The following is a 16,861-nucleotide window of genomic DNA, read 5'->3' on the forward strand; positions in this document are numbered from 1 at the left end:
CCGCCTGTATATCGAAAGGTGCCCCTGCCATTCCGTTTATATGGGTTGCTGTTAGATTTAGTGCTGTCCTGTTACCAAAACAAGTGAGCAACACCAAACACTGAACAGTAGAAATGAGAAACACAAACGTAGGGAACAGGCCCATTAGGTTCAGCAGGCATTCATAGTCCCAACACGAAGAACACACATTTAACAAAGTTACTATTTTTACATATATTATCTTATGATATACACATCCAGGCCTTTCTGTATACACGTCATCTATGTACATACTAACGTCCTCCTCACTTCGACAAGAACTTCTGAAAAGCCTCCTGCTCAATCGTCACATTCCCCACCGTCCGCAGCCGCTTCCGGCCCTCCTTCTGCTTCTCGAGCAGCTTGCGCCGGCGCGTGATATCCGACGCGTGCAGCTTGGCCAGCACATCTTTCCGGAACGCCTTGAGCGTCTCGCGCGCCACAATCTTCTTGCCCACCGCGGCCTGGATGATGACCTCGAACATCTGCCGCTGCACGTGCTCCTTGAACTTGGTCACCCACTGCCGCCCCAGCCGCTCCACCTGCGACGAGTGCACGACCCGGCTGACGGCGTCGATCGGCTCGTGGTTGACGAGCAGCTGCAGCTTCACCAGGTGCGAGCGCTTCCACCCGGCGTCCTCGTAGTCCAGCGTCGCGTAGCCCTTGGTCGCGCCCTTGAGCTTGCCGAACAGGTCGTCCACCAGCTGCGCCGTCGGGATCCGGTACTTGACGATGACGGACATGCCGTGGAAGAACTCGATGCTCTCCTGCTCGCCGCGGTTGGCCTCGCAGAGCTCGATGACGCGGCCCAGGTACTCCTCGGGCACCGTCACGGTGCCGAGCACGTACGGCTCGTAGAACTCGGCGCCGCGCGTGTGGTGGCTCTCGTCGGGGAACTCGGCCGGGTTCTGCATCACCTGCTCCGTCCCGTCCTTCCAGATCACCTTGGTCTGGACCGCCGGCTCCGTGATGATGATGCTGGCGCCGTGCTCCTGCCGCAGGCGGTCCTGGAACACGCTGCAGTGCAGACTGCCGAGGAAACCCAGCCGCCAGCCAGCGCCCAGCGCTTCCGAGTGTTCTTTGGATAGGGTGACGCTCCTGTCGTTGAGCACGAGCTGGCCGATGCTGTCGGCCAGGCGGTGGTAGTCGCCGGGGTCGGTGGGGAAGGCCGCGACGAAGACCATGGGCTTCGGCTCCTCGAAGCCGGGGTAGGGCTCGACTATACCTTCCGATCCCAGCGTGGTGAAGGTGTCGCCGATCTTGGCGTCTTGGATCTTCTTCATGCCCGGGTTGAAGAAGATGTAACCGACCTGCCCCGCGCGCAGGACCGACTGGGGCACCTGGATAGGGTAGCGGATGCCGACCTCGCCGACCGTGTACTTCTCGCCCGTAGCAAAACTGACCAGGTTGTCGCCCGCGCGGACGGTGCCGTCGAAGATGCGCACCAGACAAATCACGCCGCGGAAGTTGTCATACCACGAGTCCACCAGCAACATGCGCAGCGGTTTCGTGTGGTCGCCCGTGGGCGCCGGCACATTCTCGACGATGGCGGGCAAGAGGGACTTGACGTTGAGACCCGTCTTGGCGCTCACGCCGATGGCGGTGGCGGGGTCGAGCTCGAAGGTGGTCTCGAGTTGGTCGAGGACGCGCGGGACGTCGGCGGCGTTCATGTCGATCTTGTTGACGACGGGCAGGATCTTGAGGCCCTCGGCGAAGGCCAGATAAAAATTGGCGACGGTCTGGGCCTGGATGCCCTGGCTGGCATCGACGAGCAGCAGGGCGCCGCCGCAGCTGGCGTAGGACCGCGTCACCTCGGCGCGGAAGTCGACGTGGCCCGGGGTGTCGACCAAATGCAACAGGTAGTCCTCGCCCTTGTGGTTGTAGATCATGGTGCAGGTCTGGGCTTTCACGGTGATGCCGCGCTCGCGCTCGACCTCGAGGGTGTCGAGGATCTGCTTGTTGCCGGCCGAGGAGGAGATGGTGCCGGTGATCTCGAGCAGGCGGTCCGACAGCGTGCTCTTGCCGTGGTCGATGTGGGCGACGATGCAGAAGTTGCGGAACCGGTCGATGGGGATCGCGGCAATGCGCCGCTCGAGCTCAGTGAGGGCCTGCTTGACCGCCAGCTGCGCCGACGAGGCCCAGCGCACCGAGGCCCGGAATCTTGATTGTGGGTGTGGTATCGGGCGCCATGTGCTCGGGCGGGCGGCGGCATGGGCATGGGCATGGCGGGCGAGCACAGGCAGCCTCGTCGGCCGCAGACCGAGGCTATAATAGGGCAGCTGGCGCAGTGTGTGTGGACATGATGGCATGGGGATTCGGACACCCATTCATGCAATTGGCTACCGTAAAGACTGGTATGGGTGGTGCAGATGCTTGCTCATGTGGGATAAAGTCAGGAACTCGATCGTATGCACACGCCCTCCAAAGTTCTAGAGCTCGGGTTACCAGGTACCAGTGAAATAATGTCTACCACTGGCGCAGAATAACAGCCATTGAGCGGGCGCCGGAGCATTTCCCTTATCTTATCGCGGGGTAAGCAAGCACAGTGTCAACCAACTAACAGCAGTACTATGTTCCTGTCCAGCACCCGTTTTTGTCTAGGTAGAGGCCATCACCGTATTCATCTCCAGCTCCAGCAGCTACGGCTTCCCTTGATCAATGCCGCCTTGGAATTGAAACAAGCAATAGCCTGGGCCTGTTGTTTGATCCGTTCGTCTCTCGCGTTTCTCACTCGTTTGCACAGCAAGTCTATGTAGGTTGTCAGTTGTCGTTCCCCGACAGCGGTAAACTAGATACTTCTTGACGTGCCCACCCCAGTCTGAATCTGTCTGCGCATAGGCGGTCTTGTTTGATGTCGCGAGTCAACACAAGCTGCCCTTGCTGGCTTGTGGGAATTGCTACATGTTTGGTTTCACAGTCTTCAAATCAATACCTAGCACCGGCGCAGTGGTCTTCCGTATAGCAATTGGTATGAACAACTTACTGCATTGAGGACTTGCATTGAATAGTCTCATACCGGAGAGTGTGTATACCAATATATTATATTTGTGGCGTTTCATCTGTTTCTATTCTGTGTTGGATATCTGCGTTGCCTATTTCGCATACCAAAACCACGATGCATCCCGCACGCCTCAATGCGGCCCGGCTCCTCTGGCTGACAGCATGCACGGCATGCTGCGTTGCGCGACATGAACGACAAACCTTGCCCGCTGACGACGGGTAGATCACGGTAACCTGCAGTTGGCCTACCCAGTGATGGTTAGTGCCGCGAGTCAAAATCCTTCCGGGACCCCTGGACACAATTGAGGCCCTTCCCGATAGACTTTCATTCAGCCGCATGTTAATGACATGCCAAGGATTCGCAAACACCTGCGGGTCCAGATCCGCTGATCGAACAAGTCGAAAGCACCGGGCACAAAAGAGAATAAGACAGAGACATTTTGTTCAGAAAAGAGCTCGCATTGGGTGAGCATTGAATGTACTAGACAATATGTAATATATGTACAGTACGTCTTGAATGTAAGTATATGTGTATGAGAGTGTATGTGTGATGGTTTCCAAGTGCTGTAGAAGGTAAATGTGCACGCCTCTGGGCAGTATTGTATGTTTCGACAAGACCGCTTCGAGAGCGCGCGACGGAGGTATCTCGATCAAATTTCCAACCAATCCAATAAGTAATAAGCCAGACCCCAAAGTCTGATAAACAACGCCGCGGCCACTGTATGTGTGAGTGTGAAGTGAAGAATCCCATCGCAAATCTATAACAGAAACTTTTTTGTGTGTAACATATATCTCTTTGTGTGAAGTATATATATTTTTAGGAGTCGTGAATCATATATGTCCAATTGCCACCGATAAAAAACACCCAAACCCGAATGAATGAAGCAAGCAAGCAAATCCCCGATGCACTCTTATGTAGAGTAAACGGCGACGTACTGGAGCTCCATCATGCTGCCGTAGCCGTCCATGGTGGCGGCGTTGGGGTTACCGGGCCAGTCACCACCGACGGCGACGTTGAGCAGGATGTAGAGGGGGCTGTGGGCGAGCGTGCTCCAGGTACCCTCGACGCCAATGTCGGCGCCGGTCAGGGTGCGCCAGACCTTGCCGTCGAGCATCCAATCGATCTTCTGCGCCCTCCAGTCGGGGTTGGTGACGTCGATCTGCAGCGCCCAGGTGTGGAAGCCGTTGGAGGGGAGGGGCGTGGTGCTGCCGCGGCCCGTGGGCTCGTTGCAGACGCCGCCGGGGAACTCGCCGCAGTGCGTCGTGCCGTAAGCCACCTCGGATCCGGACACGCGCTCCATGATGTCGAGCTCGCCGGCCAGGGGCCACTGGGTGCCGTGGCGCATGGCGTCGCCCAAGGCCCAGAAGGCGGGCCAGATGCCCTGCTGGTTGGCCGGGGCGTTGGAGCCCAGGAGGAGGCTGGACTGGATGAGCAGCTTGCCGCCGGGCGGGGGCGTCCAGGAGTCCTTCGTCTCGATGCGGCCCGAGGTCCAGTGGCCCGAGGGCGACTTGCGGGGGACCAGCTGCATGGTATCTCCGCCGCTGATCTGGATGTTCTGGTTGGAGACCGAGTAGGTCTGCAGCTCGTTGTTGGTGTTCACGGAGAGTGCGATGTTCCACTTGTTGCTCGGGGGCGATCCGGCGGGGCCCTCGAAGCCATCGTGCCAAAGGAGCTTCAGGCCCTCGAGGTTGGGTGGTGCGATGGCTCCGACCAAGGCCGGGAGCAGAGAGAGAAGACCGCTAGTAGTACGCATGGTGATGGATGTGTATATATATGATAGTGAGTGTGGCCGTAGAACTCTATGCGTGATGTTGTATAGAGAGTCTAAGGGAGAGAGAATGTAGTCGAGTGATACTGGTGTGTCGAGTCAAAAATGGCAAGGAGTAAGAGGCCTGACTGGCAGGGAGAGAGATGGTATCAATATGTAAATGGAGGTCGAAGAGGGCCACTGGGGGGCAGGGTGAAAGTAAAGAATGTCGTCTTGGCAAGCAAGATGGAGAGTAAAAAAGAAGTGAACGTAAGTGACTGGAAACAGCACAGATGGAAAAGTGAGAGACGAAGGTGTTCGTGTACCAGTACGGAGGAGGAACTACAGCTTTAATATAGGACCTCCCTCCACCTACCTGCTTCTCTACCTAACCTACTTTACCTACCCGCGAAAAGGAAATATGCACGCCCTAGGAGGAGCCTGGCCGGGGGTGGCGGGTGGGCATGGCTATCAGGACAAGATCCATAGCACCTCTCCATATTGGAACAAGTGCCGGGGAGACCACACTGACAGGGGGATACGAGGTTAGAACGTGTGTGGTAAGTATGGCCGGTTGCCCGTTTCCCGAACAGGCCAGGAAGCCAGAGTGGACGGCTGCCAGCCATAGAAACCGCGCCAAGTCTCATCCTAATGCGGCCATTCGCTGTCGAACGGGCCAGGGTGAAAATGTCCGGCGGGAGGAGGCTCTGGCCAAGAGCTGGGCAGCTTTTTTTTTCCTTTGGCAGCATGGGTAGGACGGCTGGCCGGCGTTGATCGATTCGACCCCTTGAAGGCGACAGAGAGTGGGTAGGTAGCATTGAGCGTCTGTTCCTGAACTTGGCCTAAACAGGGATCATGCACGCAACCATAGCCACAAGCGCAGAAGAAAGTGTGCTGGGAGCGCTGCTTGCTGCGGGTGTGTGGGTGGGCCAGCTTGCCATCAGGGACGAGCGGACAAGTTTGACTGCTTGATCTGCTGGAACTGGCGCCGGGCTCTCCACTTGTGGCTCGGCAGCTAGGGCTGGCACAAGCAGACAAGCTGGTTCCTGTGTTCGAGCCGACGAGGATCTTACAACGATCCGTTATAGATGGAGCTGTCGATTGCGAAAGAATCAATGCAGACTCCAGTCTTCGAACCTGCTCGCTGGGAGAGAGAGCAGCAGAGCAAGAGAACACGAGCCGATCGACAGCGAGAGCTGCGTCAACCAAAAGGAACAAATCAGGAAAAGCTGGCTTGTCTTGGTCGACCTGAAAAATATATTGTCGGTCTTGGTACGCTATGCGTTCGACTACGATTTTAGCTTGGCCGTTCGTCGCGCATAGTCTGTCTGTTCTTTCTTTCCTTCGTTGCTCCCCTGAGTTAATGGGAGTTCGGTCGAAGGTAGGCTTAGGTAGCCAAAAGTGAAACACGGCTGGAAGATAAGGATGGTTGACCCCGGCCTGAACCCGGGCGTGGGCAGGTAGTTCTGGTAGGGGAGCTGCCCCTCCAATATCTTGGAAGCTTCAGGTTCTTCCAAAATCGTGGGGCAAATTGGCCAAATTCAAGCAACAGGGTGCTCAGCCACGCCATGTCCGACGAACACCCTTTCCAAGCAAGTTTTGCGACGCATTTATATCTCGACAATCGTTGCCTCTTGCGGCCAGAGGGCATAGATGGGAGAGATCTCTTGATCTTTTGGATCTTTTGCAAAATGTGGACTGAGTTGCCAGCCATCGAAAATCAAGACAGACAGACCCAAAGCAAAGCACGCAAGTCCCAGTGTCCAGACAGCGGCACTTACGGCAGCTAACCAATTGGCGCTACAGTTGCAAGGGGGTCTATTCTCCCTCCCCTGATACCGAGCAGTGATACATACGCGACAGATGCGCTGCCTGTCTACTTGTCTCGACCGTCTTGGACCCTTCTAGGTGTCTCTCTAATATCTGAGATCTGTTTAGTGACAGCTGAACCCATAGAGTGCGATGCAATTGTCTGATTACGGTCTATCTCCTCGAGGGCGTTCTTTGCATTGTGCGCATTACATCCCGCTAGGTTTAGATTATTCAACGGTCGGTAGTGGGACGAATTAGCTAGCCGCCTTCCTTCCACGACCCTTCTGGAAATAGCAATTGGGATATATATTAAGGGGACCTGTTAGCTCAGCTCGTAACATTGGATTCCCCAGTTGCTCGATGGGCTCCCTCAATTCGACAAGTCAGACATCGTACTACACACATGCGATGCGAAATGGGCCTCGAAAGGTAGCTGGAGGAGAAGCAAAAAGAACAGAGAGGGAAAAAATCAAACTCCTCACATCCCAATGCAAGCGTAGCCGACCTATCGTTCGTTTCCGGTAGCTTCCTTCCTTGTACTAACGAGAGCGAGAAGAAAACAAGACTCGCTAGCGGCAGTGTTAATGTAGGTACGGTGCGTTAACCACCGCTGCTCGCCCCTGACTTGTCGTTCTTCCGGGTGAGCGCGCGCGCCAATGAGGAGGCAGAAGCGCCGTCCTGCAGCTCTGGCTCGAAACACTGCCGATAACACCAAGACCGCCGAAGCGAAATAGCGCCCCGTCTCATTGGGCGCTTCCTCTCTTTTTTTCCAAGAGCGACAACACGCCTTGACGCATTGGGACAAGAAAAAAAACACGATCAGAGAAGGCCTTTTTCTTCTTTCTTTTGTTTACGGTTCTCCATCGAGGCCAATCGTCGAGACCGCACGGAAATACGCGACGACCCTGTCAAAAAGAAGGCCCTCCAAAAAAAGAATGCAAGACCAGACGAACAGGACCCGCGATGGCGCCTCGCCCTCTCCCTCTCGCGTGTTTCAAGTTTCATGCCGGTACTTGGCCTACCTAAGCTAAGTGGCATCCGACTTTAATGAGTTGATGCCTACCTACCTACTTTCAACACCAGTACATGGGCCACGGTCGAATCAAATCATCATCGACTTGCGGCTTGCGGTGATAACGTCTTCAGGTACCGTTCGCGTAGGGCTTGCCCACCAATCATATAGCGCCGAGATAGTCCCGTTGGCGTCCACGTTGCAAGCGCTGCATAGCGGCCTGCATACTGCGCTGCAAAGCACCTGCATAACGTACAATTCATGCCCTGCTGGACATGCATACTTATCTTTAGAGCATGAACCCATTCACATTGGGCATGCCTCTTTTTTCTTCTCTTCCTTTCTGTCATGTATGACTCTTGGCCTACGGAAGTTGATCTTGGCCTTAAGTTGGGGGGCGACAAGACGGACAAGGACGGTGACCAGCAAGTGTCCTTGCAACCACAACCCGGGGCTCTTGGTAGGGCCCGGGGCTTGGGTCAGACCAACGTCGTATCAACCCGTCCACGGTTAAATCCCGAAATGAGTCAACACGGGTGCTCCATGCCTTTTCACAGACATGATCTACGCCATACTACCATATCAAATCCGGTATTCTGACTAAGTATAGCAATAGTGAGATCCAACCTTTAGGCCTTATCAGGTTATCGCAAAAATGTCTTGGCTATACCCACCTGTCACCGTTATGCTATAACACGAGTTTTCTAGTATAACCTCGTCATCGGCCAAAGTTGTGTGACCAGAGGGTTGGGCATACCTGTTTTCGGACCAACTGCCATTCTCCCGCTTTGCCACCTCTTAACTGCGCTGCTATTCAATCGTGTCCAGACTCCAGAGGGGTTACCCGAAGTGGACATATACACAACTAAATCGTCATTGTCGCGGTAGTATACCACCGTTGGCCGCGTTACATGGGCCGGGAAACTAGTCTCCCGGCCTAAGAGCCCGATCGTCCTCTGCCCTCTGCAGTCGATGCTCCGGCTGGTGGCTGGTCCCCATCCGCAAGCAACCCATAGTTCAGGTAGAAGAAGAAGAAGGGTTCTGTGGTTCTGTTATAGCAAAAGATGTTCGAGTACCGGTACTTGTCGTGACTTTGGCCTTAGCAGCAAGGCAGATGAGGTAAAAGAGCGGATATTCTGCCAGCTCAGACTCCCCCATCCAGGGTCCCGGAGGATTCCAGATCCAGATCCAAGGCGGGCAACGACGCGGTCTGGATGCGGCACTTACACACCGACAGCCATATTCGACTTTCCCGCGCAACAACACAGCGAAAGCAAGGTGGCAGGCAACCGGGGATCCGGGAGCGCCCCAGCGTTTTGCTCCGTCTTGGGACTCGAGCTCGAGTATTGCGTATTCGATGGAACCCGGGTCGGGAACATTACGTTTTCCGTGGGTCCCAGTGCCAACCACCGAGGACGGTATGACGACTCCGGTAGAGCAATGATATGGACTTTTTGCCATCCTGACTCATTCTTCTTCGCCTATTCGGTTTCTCTTTCATAGTTTTTGAGGCCGTATGGAGTAGACAGGCAGGCGTGGCAGAAACGGAAAGAAAGAAGTTGGCGAACTCTTCCTTTCCCTTCCATTCCCTTCGGACCTGGCCCCGACATCTCGGGGAAGCGGCCAACCAACGTTTGCAAGCTAATGTGCCCTGATTTTGAGTGCTGAAATAAGATATTGCTCACGTATGATTGGTTCTCGTCGATAAGCTGGTTATGAGCAAGCGAACCCTTGGAGTCATCCTGTCATCCTGGTCGCCCATCCGGACATATGCAGTGTTCCAATGACCACACACATGAGATACCCATAGCCTCTAAATCAGCGACATCTCACACCGTGGAGGTTGGTATAATGCCTGACCTATCTGCTCTTGCAGATAGCAAATCACCATATGCCGATAACCAACAAGTCCGCATGCAAGCACGTCATCTCACCTGTTACTCATTGAGAACTACCATCTCAGTAAATGTACATACCTAACAAGATCTAAGATGTACCTTGCGCCGATAAAAGATCTAGCATGCTACCGGAATCTATTGGACAGCAGAACAGACATATGTTGAGGCAGCATCGTTGTTGCTTAAGAAAGTTCATTTTGGTCTCTAATGCGATATTATACCTCCAGCGGGATTGCTCCTTTCTCAGCTGGGTAAGATGATGGTGAACTTAACCCCTCGGTCAGCAACGGCGAGATCCCGCATCGTGATAGTGCTGCATCATCACCCCGATACCCCCCTTTAACTGCCCTCCATCCCCGTGTGTATGTGTCCCAATCCCGTCCTCAATCCACAACCCTCTCAACCCACCCTCTCCACCCCCCATCCCCACAAAGCCCATCCATCGCCGTCCCCGACATCGCCAGCATCACCTCCAACACATCCGACTCCCGCGAGCTCGGCATCACCAGCACGGTGCCCTGCCCCCAGACCGTCCGCCCCTTGCGGATGCTCTCGGGCTTGCGCCGCGTGCCGCGGCCGCCACCATTATCCGCGAGAAGGAGACCGGGTATGTCCCACACCGTGTCCGCCCCCGCCAGGAACCGGTGCGAGTTGAAGAGCACGTTCTGCGGCGCCTCGAAGTCGTGGTTCATGGCCACGGCCGTGATATCCGGCAGCGTCTCGAGCAGCGCCGCCCGCCGGCGCACGAACTCGGCGTCGAGCGAGTCGAGGGTCCGGGTGATGAGGGCGGCTATCTCGGCCAGCGCCTCTAGTCTTTCTCCATCTTCTTCTTCTCCCCGTGGTGTCCCCATTTCGTTCCTAGCAGTGTTGGTAGTCGTAGTAGAAGCAGTAGTCCCAATCGAGTTGGCTTTGGCCGTCGCTTCCGCCGCCCCCTGCCAAAGTAGTCGAGTGGTGGGCAACGCCGCGATGGGACACTTGGCGGCGTTACCGCAGAAGTTCTCGAGGGCGTCGAGCGTCTCCTGGCCGAACCCGCTCCCTCGTCCCCGCCTTGGGTCTTGGGGGACGAGGAGGGGTTCCAAGCCGCAACGATTGTAAGCTGCGCCGTCATCCCCTTGTTCTCCCTACCGCCCTCGCTGCTGCTGTCATCATTCATTTTCTTCCGTCCCTTTGCTAGCAGGGCGGACCAGTCCTCCACGCCGACCGCGCGCATCCGTGCCTTGGCGACGTAGGCCCAGATCAGCGCCATAAGGGCCACGTTGGTCGAGGGCGGCTTGGTGCTGCCTCCTCCCCTGGGCCCTTCTTGCGCAAGTGCTCGGCTCAGCCTCGCCAGCTTGGCCTTACTGAAATGAAAGATCTTCCCGACCCGAGGACTTGGGTTGGCAGGCAAGCAGTTCTCGATACTGAAACGTGCCCCCCTGTTTGGATCCTTGGTAGTCCACTCCGGCAGCATCTCGGCCATGATCTCCTCGTTACCGAGACGGCTCGTCTCGCGTAGGAACCGCACCCGCTGCTCGAATTCTGCGGACGGCCGACCCAGGGGAAGGTACTGGCTCTTCGGGAGGAGCCCCCCTCGGGGCAGTGCCGTCTCCCCCCGGCTGCGTGCTGCCAAGTCGTCGATGAGCGCCGTGGCGACGGCGCCGTCGGCCATGGCGTGGTGGATGAAGACGCCGAGCAAGAGCCCGCCCGACACGAAGATGGCGTGCACACGCATTACCGGAACGCCTCCCCCGTCGACCGCCGCGGGATCTCCGACGGGGACAAAGACTCTGTCAAAGAACAGTCCGGGCGAAAAGCCGCCGGCTCGCAGCTCGTCGTAGGTGAAGGATGACTTGGTGCCATTCCCGTGACCGGTCCAGAATCCGGATGGACGCAGCTTCTCAACGATGACGGCTCCGGCTTCTCTCTGTGGTTCCCTTTTCGGCGGAGCGTAGGCAAGGGTGTTGTGCTGCGGCGTGTTCTGTTCGCGAATGGTGCCGGCTAGATGCGGGTTCTGCTGGATACAGTCATCCACGCAACGCTGCAGATGGTTTACCGCCTCCTGCTCCTTGTGGTCCTCGAAGGGAAAGCACAGCGTGAAGTTGACATACTCTCGAGGGGCCACCTGATTCACAACATGGAGAGGCTCCATACTCAGTTAATCTAGCCAGGTGCCTTTGTACGAATCGTGAGAGATCGTTGGCCAAAATAGAGTGGGAGAACTGGGTACCATCAGGAGTTCTGATTTTGTGATAGCTCACTGGAATGCCCAAGGCCATGGGCCGAACCAACCTTTATGGAGCGCGAACCATCCTACATGGAATGTAGGCAGTCATTTCTGTACAACATTGAATGTAGATGCGAGCAAAAGTTACAATGGGCATATAACATTGAATGTAACAACCATCAACACACACACGTACTTACTAGGTTGATCCCTGATCTCCAGCCTGATTCACCTGGTGTCGTTCCGAATGTAACGCCCGTCTATTTTCTCACCCACCCCTGGTACGGCTTTGATTCGCGGCCGGGGAAGCCCCCGGTCTACCCCCGAACCATCAGTATTGGAACAAAACCCGCCTTAACAACATGAGGCAACAACCAAGCAGCTGATTTGCAACTAATCCCGAACACGTGGACGCAGAGTCTACCAATCCGCCTGGTTCTCCTGGTACGTCTTACTGACCTTCAAGTGCGGGGATTGGGAGAAAGGGGAGCGAGAGAAGCCATCGGGCGAGAGAGGGCCTTCGTCATACACTGTAGTTCTATTCACCGCCACATCTGCTGCAGTATTACCGAGAAAAGTTAACAGATCAACGCCCCATCTGCAATGTGATGACTGGTCCGAAGCCATGGATTTGTTGTGTGGTTAGCCTCCCGTCTACTTATGCTGTTGACCATGGATCGACCTTTGCTACATTCTGGAACTCCTGGGTCGATACGGAGGAGTCCTTACACATCATTCGGCAGAAAACATATGATAGGATGCACAAGGGGAACATGAAATAAAGTATGTATGAACATCGTAATCAGCTGTGCCATTCAAACACCATAATAAGCCTAATGTCGATACCAGTAACAGTAATAATCTCACAAGCCCGAGGAGACAGTAATACTAGACTAAAAGGAGGAAAAGGTATCCGTATCTCCTCCCTTCTTTCTCTCCTCCCTTTGCCTCGCCTCGCCTCGCCACCTGAGGAGGAATAAACTCCTCCTTTTCTATCAAATACATAAAAATTGCAGGAAAAATTCCCCCATCTTCCCACTCAAGAGACTTTCTGTCCACTTTCCTAATTAGTGAAACCCAACATTTCCTCCCGGCTATAGATAGTCTGTCCAACGACCCAAGATGTTGCCTGATCCCGGTATGTAGACTGACCCAGCTAGGCTGTGTATGCGTTTTGTGTGTGTGTGCGTGCGTGTTGTGTTCTGGTATAGAAATAAGACAGATGATGTACGAACAAAAGAAAGTCCAGATAAAAGCCATATCAGTGACGCCGATCTACGGGGGAATTGAAAATTTTTGTTTTGGGCGCATGGAACAACTTTTGCAACATGAAGCTCGTGTCGTGTCTTGTTCCCTTTCAACACATGAGAATCCTTCATAGCCGCCAAGAACAATGCGAGACTCGCAGGTAGCCGACCAACGCCTTGACATGCCCAATGAAGATGAATGGGGTCCGGAGTAATGGATGAGAGTAGATGCAACACCAAGATAAGAGAACCAATAACTCCACCATGGCTAGCAACGCGCGAGATGCGTAAAGCAGGACTGGTTCACAGTAGCTAATCGAGAAGGTGCCGAGACTATTCGGCGCCAATCCCCTCAGCACCTTCCATGAACGACGGGTTGAAGTCGAATCCCCCATCTGCGCCATCGTTGTCATGGAGGAATGAGTCGAAGTCGAAGTCTTGGAGCACGTTGTCGGACGAAATGGGGGCGAATTCCAACCCAAAGTCGATTTGATTGTTCTCCATGAAGCCCTGCGTGGGATCCGCGTGTACTGGGGGAGGAGCAACGGGAGCCGGAGCCGGAGGAGCAGATGTCTGAGCATTGGGCGCCGGTTGACCCGCACCAGCATTCGGCCCGTTCTTGGCGAAGTTGCCAGGGTTGACGGGGGTGATGGGGGTCGCCGGAGTAGGCGGCTCTGGTTCCTGTGATTGTTCGGCAGCCGGAGTGGCACCTGCTGCGTTGTTGGCCTTCTTTGCAGCCGCCTGGGGATCAGCATTGTCAGCAACAAAAATCAAAGGGGAACATCGCTGGAGTTTAGTTACCTTGCCCTTGGCACCTTTCGTGTCCTTCTTCTTGGGAGCGGCCTTGTTGGACTGCTGAGGTGTCGGTGGCGCCGCGTTACTGACGGCCGGCGAAGATGGCTGCGTCCGGCCATTGGCGTTGCCACCAGGCGCGGGAGCAGACGGTGGAGGCATGGCACGCTGTTGTGGTGTTCCTTGGACTTGGCCGGGAGGACCTTGGGGAACCATGGGGTTGCCGCCGTTAGGACCCCCTTGCCATTGCATTTGTGGGCCTCCGGGACCACCTGGTTGCCCCCCTCTAGCAGCCATCATCTGCTGTGGGTTCATTTGTCCACCATTGAAGGTCTGGTTGGGGTGCGAGCTCGGCGGCCGCATACCGCCGTTCATCTGTACCATGTTTCCATCCATACCATTCATGCCCTTGGCCCCAAAGAAGTGCGGTGCCACATTGGGGTCACCAACATTCACATTCTGAGGCATAAAGCTCATGGGATTGGGAGAGCCGCGAGACTGACCACCTTCGGGAAGAGGCGATGGAATACCAGCAGGGCCCATCTGAGGAGTGCCGCGCTTCATCTGCTCGCTAGGGTTCGGCGAAGCACCTGCTCTACCGCCCTGCGGGGAGGCATCAGGGAACGGCTGGCCGTTAGGTCCGGGAGGACCTCCGGGACCTCCGGGACCCCCGGGACCAGCGGAACCATCACCACGGGGCATGCCACCACCCAAGCTGTCCTGCTCTTGTCGAGCCATCATGAGGCGCTTCTTGTTCTGCTGCTCCAACAGCATCAGCTGCATCTGGTAGTCTTGTAGCGCATGGTTACTGCCGCCAACTTGACCGTTCCCAGGGGCACCAGGGAGTCGAGCGCCGCCAGCTAGACCTTCGGCATTGTAGAAAGTGTTCAGCTCAGCGCCATTGGGCGCTCCCATCATGGGCGATCCTTGTCCTTGAGGAACTCCGGGGTTGCCCATGGCTTTGTTGGGCATTTGATTGCCATGGTGACCAGCCATGTTCTGTGCGTATGTGGCAATGGATTTCTGCTGGTTGGCAGGTGGCTGGTTCTGGAAGTTCTGGAACTGCTGAGGGGTTAGTGAGCCCGGATTTATGTTGTTGGCGATGAGCAGCTGGGCGGTCTGGGCATGTGACTGTGCGGCGGAAGTATTGCTGACCTGTTGTTGACCAGGCATGCCCGGCTGTGGTCGTCCGTTGGGCATCATGGCTGCCTGTTGCGGGTTGAAGGGGGTGTTGCCTTCCAGGCGAGGTCGTTTGTTGGGCGAAGGTGCGTTTTCGGCTGATCCAGGCGATGCTGGCCGGCGGTTCCCGTCCATATCCGAGGGGTCACGCTGCATCTGGTTCTGCTTCTGTTGTTGAAGCATCATTTGGGGGCTGAGAACATTGTTAGCAGACGCATGGGCATAGAGATACATGGGAGATCGTGGACATCAAAGACTTACTTTTGGTTGTTGGCCATGGCTTTCCTCGCCAGATTGTTGTTCATTTGCATGCCGTTGGGCATAGTGCGCGCCGCCATCATAGGGTTGAAAGGCATACCGCCAGCCTGGTCCGGTCGCATACTGCGCAGCAGTTCTTGCTGCTGGCTCTGCTTTAACCGATTTTGTGTCTGATGTTCTGGTTAGTGGATGCAGGACACAAATGAAACTGGCTTCAAGGGGTTATGTACCTGAGTGTGGTTGATATATTGGCTCACTTGCGCGTTGTTGTTGCCCATGCGATTACGCTGAGCGAGATGCATGTCCCAGAAGAGCCCAAACCACTCGTAGAGAAAACACGTATCGGATGACGCGATCAAAGGAGTCGGAAGGTCCTTTGAATCTACATCGTGCTTATGATCGATTTCCATCGAGTCGTCAGCGACACCGTTCAAGGCGTTTCCGTTCTCGTCGCGTCGGCTACCGGGGCTATCCTTGGATACATTGAGCGGCTGGTCTGTCCTCAGGAGAGAGCGCGCGCAATCGACCATGCCTTCTTTCAGGAAGTAGTCGTAGATATACGTGTTGAGCATACACCGATGGTTACGATCATTTCCCTGCATTGGCTGGGCAGGTAGCGCGCCGTTCCCATTGTTCATGGGCATGGACATGGGTGCACCGCCGACTGGGCCGCCCATGGCGCCGCCCATGTTGGCCATGTTCACGTTGTTCATGGTCCTATTTGTCGGAGCTCAAAGCAGACAGCGTCTGCGGTCATCCGTAAGGATTGAACAGCTAGGCGAGCAGGCGATGTACAGCTCTGCGGTTGATCGAACTAGGGTCGTGATGCAAGGTTTGTTATCCGGCTCAGGACGCGTAAAGTTCGTGTCTGAAATGCGAAACCGGGTCAAATGGATCCAAAACACTATCGAAGTTGTCGATAATGGTGAAGCGCCGATGATGATGACGGGAGATCGTGGATGCAAGAATCGCGGACGCGATGGGTGCGTGCGGGCCTTGTCTGGTCGGGATGCGAAAGGGGTAGATTGAGTAGGTCGGTGGCGCGGTGAGCGACAATAAATGTAGGGTGACGTCGTCAAAGTGTCGTTGTTATCGTCAGGATCGTGGAGGGATGCGCAGCGCTCGATCACGATTTGAGTAATGAGGTGTTTCCCGGAAACTGGACTGCGCTGCCTTGCAAGCTGAAGGAAGAAGGCGGCAGGGCAAGTGGGTTGTGTGTTGGATGTGTGTGTGGTGGTATCGGTCGGAGAAAAAAAAGGCAACGGAGGACGGGCTTTTGATTTGACTCTGCCTATCAGACCCCAGTCTCCCTAACAGCTACGTTTCGGGGATTGAGACCTAGAGTGTAGAGGCGTCTTTTGGCCCGACAAAAACAACGGTGCAAATTGGAAAAAGAGAACTGCAGATGGGATGCAGGTACGATGCGACAAACGTCCAACAACCTGGAAAGATCCAGTGTCGACGGGAAATATACAGGCGGAAGCCCAGGATCAAGGTCAAGCTGCTATGATTGCCAGGTCTGGGGTAAGTTGGGGGCGGTAGCGTAGAGCTTGGTGACTAATTTTTGGGGGGGATGATGATGGACGAGTTGTCACTTGGGGGCGGACGTGGCGAGCACACAGCCGCGACACAAGATGGTCAGCAGACAGGTCGGAATCCTAGGTCGTGGTCGTACCAGCGATAGCCGCGAGTGG

General features: G+C 55.4%; 4 protein-coding genes across 4 annotated transcripts; all 4 read right to left on the reverse strand.

Annotated features, from left to right (window-relative positions):
• Positions 1-284: 284 nt before the first annotated feature.
• Positions 285-2,327, reverse strand: PG985_014463 (Translation factor GUF1; the record flags this gene model as incomplete). The annotated part of the gene is made up of 1 exon (XM_066834229.1): positions 285-2,327. One exon carries the CDS (start codon positions 2,325-2,327, stop codon positions 285-287), a length of 2,043 nt encoding a protein of 680 aa, XP_066678969.1.
• Positions 2,328-3,929: 1,602 nt separating this feature from the next.
• On the reverse strand, positions 3,930-4,772 carry PG985_014464 (glycoside hydrolase family 16 protein; the record flags this gene model as incomplete). The annotated part of the gene is made up of 1 exon (XM_066834230.1): positions 3,930-4,772. One exon carries the CDS (start codon positions 4,770-4,772, stop codon positions 3,930-3,932), a length of 843 nt encoding a protein of 280 aa, XP_066678970.1.
• A 5,099-nt stretch (positions 4,773-9,871) lies between these two features.
• Positions 9,872-11,616, reverse strand: PG985_014465 (uncharacterized protein; the record flags this gene model as incomplete). Its single annotated transcript, XM_066834231.1, has 2 exons — positions 9,872-10,507; positions 10,576-11,616. The coding sequence occupies 2 exons, from the start codon at positions 11,614-11,616 to the stop codon at positions 9,872-9,874; spliced, it is 1,677 nt and encodes a 558-aa protein (XP_066678971.1).
• Positions 11,617-13,271: 1,655 nt separating this feature from the next.
• Positions 13,272-15,880, reverse strand: PG985_014466 (uncharacterized protein; the record flags this gene model as incomplete). Its single annotated transcript, XM_066834232.1, has 3 exons — positions 13,272-15,102; positions 15,171-15,337; positions 15,398-15,880. The coding sequence occupies 3 exons, from the start codon at positions 15,878-15,880 to the stop codon at positions 13,272-13,274; spliced, it is 2,481 nt and encodes an 826-aa protein (XP_066678972.1).
• Positions 15,881-16,861: the final 981 nt, after the last annotated feature.

Source organism: Apiospora marii (assembly GCF_038362585.1).
Source record: "Apiospora marii strain CBS 49790 chromosome Unknown utg000011l_segment0_segment0, whole genome shotgun sequence".
Classification (NCBI taxonomy): Eukaryota; Fungi; Ascomycota; class Sordariomycetes; order Amphisphaeriales; family Apiosporaceae; genus Apiospora; species Apiospora marii.